The sequence below is a fragment of the Meleagris gallopavo genome, chromosome 25 (assembly GCF_000146605.3).
Source record: "Meleagris gallopavo isolate NT-WF06-2002-E0010 breed Aviagen turkey brand Nicholas breeding stock chromosome 25, Turkey_5.1, whole genome shotgun sequence".
Lineage (NCBI taxonomy): Eukaryota > Metazoa > Chordata > Aves > Galliformes > Phasianidae > Meleagris > Meleagris gallopavo.
The window spans coordinates 5,153,600-5,159,820 of record NC_015035.2 but is presented as its reverse complement, the minus strand read 5'-3'; the positions used below and the strand labels follow the sequence as shown (position 1 = coordinate 5,159,820).

The window sequence follows — 6,221 nt, the reverse complement described above, 5'->3', positions numbered from 1 at the left end:
GGCATGGCTTCTGCCATCACCTCATCGCCGGGGTCGGGGCGTGGGGGCTCTTCTCCTCCTGCTTGGAGTGTGGGGTTGGGGCGGGCAGCATGGGAGCCCTTTCCTGGCACTGAGACCCTGGGTGCTGGGGGGACCCCCATCCACCTGACGTCCCTATTGCAGGGGATGCATCCCCAAAAGGCGGTGCCAAATACCTCCCTTTGTTCTACGGGAGGGTGAGGGCCACCCCGCGGCCCCCAGCGCCCTGGGACTGATGGGGGGACAAGGAGCTCCCATGACCCTCACCCACACGTGGGTGAGCACCGGACTGGGGACAATGGCCAAGAAAAGGGGACCCAGGGGAGAGCTCGGATGCTGCACGTGTGGGCAGCCCTGGGGAGCAGTTGGGGTCTCGGGGCTGTGTCAGTGCACCCCACCGGTGGGCTCACCCCCTGCCCTCTCTCCCTGCCCCAGGGCATCGCTGTGGAGCTCCTGCGTGGTCCTTCCCCTGCTGGCGCTGACCTGGATGTCGGCCGTGCTCGCCATGACCGACCGGCGCTCCATCCTCTTCCAGGTCCTCTTCGCCGTCTTCAACTCCGTCCAGGGCTTCGTCATCATCACTGTGCACGGCTTCCTGCGCCGAGAGGTGGGCCAGGGGCGCGGGGGCACCCCACTGCCTGCAGGGGACCCCCATCACCGGCTGTGTCCCCGCAGGTCCAGGACGTGGTGAAGTGTCAGATAGGGGTGTGCAGGAGCGAGGAGAATGAAAACTCGCCCGACTCCTGCAAGAATGGGCAGGTGCAGATCCTGGTGAGCGCGGCAGCGCCAGCGCGGAGCAGGCAGGGACCCCCGTGTGCCCCGCAGGTCCCCAAGATGCATTCACTTCCCCACCTCTCTCTCTCTTCTCTCTTTCTCTTTCCCTTTCCCCTTCTTTCTGTGTTTTTATAGACAGATTTTGAAAAGGACGTTGACCTGGCATGTCAGACAGGTGAGGGCTCCCCTGTGCCGTGCGCTGGGGTTGGGGACATCGCCGCTCCATGCCACGGAGAGGCCATGATGCTGTTGTGATGCCAGCATGTGGGGGCTTGCTCCTTGTCCCCCACCCACCCAGAGGACCCCCTCCAACCCTCTGCCTGCCCGCAGTGCTCTTCAAGGAGGTGAACACCTGCAACCCTGCCACCATCACTGGCACTTTGTCGCGCATTTCGCTGGATGGCGACGAAGACCCCAAGCTCAACACCAGCTCAGAGGGCAATTTGGGCTTCTCCAGCCTGCCGGGCAACATCCCCACCGCCAGCATCCTGGTGCAGGTGCCCAAGATGACACCCAACGTGGTGGCGGGTTTGGAGCTGGGCGAGCCGCCGGCGCAGCTGGAGGCACAGGGTCCTGTCTACCTGTGCACTGAGAGCAGCCTGCGGCCCCTGGAGTACGGCTGGCTGCGGGCGCCGGAGCCACCAAGGGAGAGCGATTATATGGTGCTGCCACGCCGCAGCCTGCAGCCCTTCCAGCGCGAGGAGGGTCCCGGCACTGAGGAAGGGACCCCCCGTCCCACTGGGGCAGGAGAGGGGGATTCCTACCCCGGCTTTGTCTCGGTGGAGCATGTCAACGTGAACCTGAGCCAGCCTTACGGGACGGTGAAGCACCCCTACGGGCTGCAGTTCAAGCAGCACCCAACGGTGCGGCAGATCCTGGCGTCGGAGCTGTCGGAGCGCAGCCGCACCATGCCACGCACCGTGCCTGGCTCTGCCATGAAAGTGGGGTCCCTGGAGGTGAGCGGGAAGTGAGGGAGGGGTGCAGGGCTGGGTGTGCCGGGGGATGTGTGTGCGTGGGGAGAGAAGCAGTGGGGAGAGGGGTGGCGAGCGTGCATGAGCATATATGTGTGTGCCAAGGGCTGCAGAGCTGCCCTGTCCCCGTGCTCCCTGCCTGGCACCTGCTGTGCTGGGGATGGCTGTGTGACCAAGGCTCTACCTTGGCCTGCAAAGACCTTTCCTTGTTCTTGTCCTCCTCCCCATTGCTCTGTGCATCCCCCACCAGAGGAAGAGGTTGCGGTACTCCGACCTGGATTTCGAGGTGAGCGGTGGCAGCAAGCTGTGGCGGGGCAGGGACCCTCAGCTGTGCCACGTGGGGCAGATGGGGCAGAGCTAGGATGTAAAAACATCACACCGGGCACTGCAGAACGCTGACTGCCCGTCAGATCTCCAGCACTGGGTGGGACCATTTTGGTTTGGTGGGAGGGGATGTCGCTCACAGCCGGACTGTCCCTGGGTGTCCCCACGTGGCCTGGGCACGGGCAGCTGTGCGCCCATGGGTGTGGATGAATGTGCTGAGGGCTCTGCTCTCCCCTACAGAAGGTGATGCACACTCGGAAGCGTCACTCTGAGCTCTATCACGAGCTCAACCAGAAGTTCCACACGCTGGACCGGTACCGGGCGCCAGCTGCCGGCACCATCAAGGTGAGCTCTGGGCTCCAGCGGAGCAGGACACTCAGGGGGATGTGGGATCCTGGGCTGTGGGAGGGCTGTGGGGCTGAGTGCTGCCTCTCTCTGCAGCGAGAAAAGCGATGGAGCGTCTCATCAGGTGGTGGGGAGAAGAGCGTGGCCACTGTAAGTGCGGGGACTGTGTGGGGCCGGGATGCATGGGCACGGGTGGCCGTGCCCCCCATAGGGTTGGAGCTGTGCAGTGCTGCACACTGCAGCCCCGCTCACCCCGCAGGACACGGCTGGCCCCGAGGACCCGCAGCCGCCGGCCGCACCGCCCAAACCCTGGAGCACATTCAAGGCGATGACTCTGGGCTCGCTGCCCAGCGCCCACCGGGAGCGCCTGGAGCTGCGCTGTGCGGACTGGGAGGGTCCCTGCGCTGGTCTGGATGCGGCTGATGGGGACTTCCAGACGGAGGTGTGAGCCCCGTGCAGGACCAGCTCGGACGCTGTGTTACTCCGTCCTCCTCTGCGCCCGGGGGATCCCATCCGTCGGAGCCATCCCTGCAGGGGGACCGCGCACCCCACACTCACCCACCGCTCACTTGCGCACCCTCCCGGCCCCCCCCGGGCAGGACCGGCCGCCGAGGCCCTGGCATCTCCGTTCTTTTCTACCGGGATGTTTCTTCACGCAGTGCACCGTGTGCACGCGCGCGGCGGCCCCGGGCACCCCACGCACCCCACGCTGGGTGGTGGTCCCGTGGCCGGGCGCCCTCGCCCCGTGGCCGCCCCCTCCCAGCCGTCCCCACCGTCCCCACCCCACGGGGCAGGTGCTGTCGTTGTTGGAAATAAAAGTTCACTCTCTGTGGTGCCGTGGGGCCGCCACGTGGTGCTTCGTGTGCCACCCAGGGACGGGGGGACGGCACTCGGTGGGGACGTGTCTGTCCCAGCCCTGCCTGCTGTGCCCTGGATCCTGAGTGGGGCTGAGCCCACCCTGACGCACTGCTGTGCAAATGACTGCAGGAGCTGAGGGTGCTGAATGACATGGTAATTAATCTACGAGCAAATGAGCAACTTTGGAGGCAGCTGGTGCCTGGGGCAGGGACAGGGGGCACAGTCTCAGGAGGAGCAGAGGTGGGGCCCACACTTGCGGTTGTGTCCGAGGAGAGGACCATCCGTGTGCTGCTGGCTGTCACCCACGTAGCACAGTGGGAAGGGATTGGTGCCCCCCCAGGTTCCCCTCACCGACCTTACCATGTCTGTGCCCGAGGGAGTGGGGGACCCCGTGCTGGAGCTGGCGTGGAGAGACCCTCACTTTGACCCCGAGACGGTATCCAAAGGTCATAACACAGTTCCTCTCCAGCAGCTCACTGTTTCCGACTGGTGTGGGACTGCAGTGGTGGGGGTGACTGCAGGCACAGGAGCTGCACAGAGGCACGGGCAGGATGCAGACCCCCGGAGCGCAGGTCTCTCATCCCCTGGTCGTCCCGCTGAGCACTGACTGCATGGCCCAGCTTATCCCAGTGCTGATTGGTTTGGGGCTGGGGCTGCAGGCTGCGTGCTGGGAGCGAGGCAGCGCTGGGCTGGGGCCAACTCCAGTTGTGCAACACGAGGGGCCAGCTCCAGTTGTGCAGCCGCAGTGCAGCTGGGGTTCCCAGGGCACTGCTGCAGGATGGGGGCATGCAGCCTGCCGACACTGCGTGCTGCTCCCTGGGTCACAGTGCTCACTGCTGAGAACAGCAGCCATGTCCTCATGCTCTGGTTGCTTGGTGTCCTCTCCACCACCCCACATCCAGCCCGGCCCAAACTTTGGGGCCGGCTCTGGGTCCTGTCTTTCCCTTCCCGGCCCCAGGCAGCAGCAAGCAGCAGCGGCAGGCAGTCCTGGGGCATCTGGTGGCAATTAGCAGCTTTTATTACTCATGGAGACGCCATATGGGTGAGGGAATGGAGCCCGCCCTGGCGGTGCAGGATTGCAAGGGGATGGGAAGGAGTGACGTTCTGTAGGGCTGGGGATGTGTAGGAGGGAGCATGGGGGTCTTCAGCCCCAAATCCCATTGGTGGGTGCACAGTGCGTGAGTGGTGTCCGGGGGAACAGGGTTGGAGAGCCTCACAGCCGTTTTCCATCTGAGCCGCTGTGCACCGCAAAGAGCTGTGCCAAAAATGTTTGGTTTTGGGGGGCGGAAACGATGGAGAAAACACTCCGATGCTGAGCAGTCGGCACGGAAAGTTCCTCTGCTCGGGTTTGAGTGTCTCCGCCTTTCTCTCTCTGGCGAAGCACTTCCACCAGAAGAGACAAAGCTGCTGCTCCAGCGCCACAAACCCAGAATTCACACCGCAGGAATTTCGGGCTGGCACAAGTAAGGGATGGAGGCGGGGAGCCCCGCGGTGACGACGCTGCACCGCATGACGCTCCATCGGAGGCAAATTGTCTCCAGCTTGAAAATTGCAGTGCTCTGCTCGGGGTCGGGTTTCTTGGCCGCTGGTGCTGCTGTTTCTTGGAAATCCAGCTCGCCTCAGAGCTTCCTGGGGGCTCGCCGTCTCTTCCCATCCTTGCTCCAGGGACTGGTGGGGGGATATTTGCTCTCTCAGTGGAGCTTGAGGCCACCATCCCCATGGAGCCTTAGGCGGAAGTGGGCAAAAAGCCATCCCTGAGCCTGCCCCACAGCTGGAGGAGCAGGATGCAGCCTCCCGCCCCACGTGCTGGCATGGAATGGCGCAGAGCTGTGGTTACCTCTGTGCTGTGGCTGTCCCCACGCACTCGATGCCAGCAGAGTCACTTTGTGCCACCGCACTGGGAACAACCAAGCAGAATGGGAAAATTGAGGCACAGTGGGAGCAGTGTGGGGGATGGCTGCCACCCCGACACGACCCACAGCTGTGCCAGCACCACCGAGGGGTGAGAGGACGTGCCCAGGCTGCAGCGAGGTGCCCAAGCCCTGCTCAAACCCGCATGGAGCCGCTGGGAGGCTCTGCAAAGAGAGCAGCTCGGGGTGAATAATCACCCACTAAAAAGGAATGATAAAAGTTTCGTGATGTTTCATACCCACTTGCTTTAATTAGCCTTAATTGCTACAGTAGGCAAGCTGCAGATGAACTGAGCGCTCTGTCACCGCATCTCGGGGGCTGCCGGCTGGATAAACGGCACCGCACGGCGCTCCAGCAGCAGCACTGCCTGCTCTGCCCCAGACAGCTTATTTACTGCGGGCTGAATAAATATCAGTTGTTAATTAGAGCGCGTTTATTGAGATGCATGCGTCCCTAACACACATTTGTAAAGCTTCAGTGTAAATAGATTCATCCTAATTTGGGAGGGAAGCGGTCGAGCAGAGGCGCGGCGGTGCTGCGTTGCAGTGGGGTGAGGGGACGCAGGGGATGCCTGGGGCTGATGTGCAGCAGCTCATGTGGGGCAGTGGCTGCCCTGTGGGGTCTGCCTGTGGGCCCCAGGGCTGGGCCTGAGGGAACTGCGAGCAGAGGGGCATCCCATGAGGACACCGTGCTCCCCACACTGCTGCATTTTGGGCCAGCTGTCACTGGTGCCAGCACTTGGGTCACCCCCTGTGCCTCAGTGTCCCCCCGTGCCTCAGTGTCCCCCCCCTCACTGTCCCAATGCCCTCTCTGCGCTCCAGTATCCTCCCGCACCACAACGTCCGCCCAGTGCCTCAGTTGTGCTGCAGTGTCCCAGTGTCCCTCTGTGCCCCCGTGTCTCAGTGTCCCCACGGGGACGAGGAGCCGCTTCCCACGACAGGGGCAGAGCGCGGAGCTCGCTGCCCCAGGACACGCGGGGGGGGAATGGGGAGGAGGCGGGGGGCGATGTGCCGTTGCCGG

At 63.8% G+C, this 6,221-nt stretch overlaps 1 protein-coding gene across 1 annotated transcript; it reads left to right on the top strand.

Moving 5' to 3' along the window:
• The first annotated feature begins 94 nt into the window (after positions 1-94).
• LOC104914326 (adhesion G protein-coupled receptor B2-like) lies at positions 95-5,612 on the top strand. The gene is made up of 8 exons (XM_010723492.3): positions 95-625; positions 694-789; positions 928-967; positions 1,123-1,748; positions 2,014-2,049; positions 2,328-2,432; positions 2,529-2,582; positions 2,692-5,612. The coding sequence occupies exons 1-8, from the start codon at positions 254-256 to the stop codon at positions 2,878-2,880; spliced, it is 1,518 nt and encodes a 505-aa protein (XP_010721794.1). The 5' UTR covers positions 95-253; the 3' UTR covers positions 2,881-5,612.
• The last annotated feature ends 609 nt before the right edge of the window (positions 5,613-6,221 follow it).

What these genes read in the sequence shown, in the direction of transcription:
- LOC104914326 (XM_010723492.3), top strand. Translation starts at nt 254, where the DNA reads ATGGGGGGACAAGGAGCTCCCATGACCCTCACCCACACGTGGGTGAGC. An exon ending in ATGGGCAGGTGCAGATCCTG is followed by an intron (nt 790 to 927) that starts GTGAGCGCGGCA and finishes GTGTTTTTATAG; the next exon opens with ACAGATTTTGAAAAGGACGT. An exon ending in GGGAGAAGAGCGTGGCCACT is followed by an intron (nt 2,583 to 2,691) that starts GTAAGTGCGGGG and finishes CTCACCCCGCAG; the next exon opens with GACACGGCTGGCCCCGAGGA.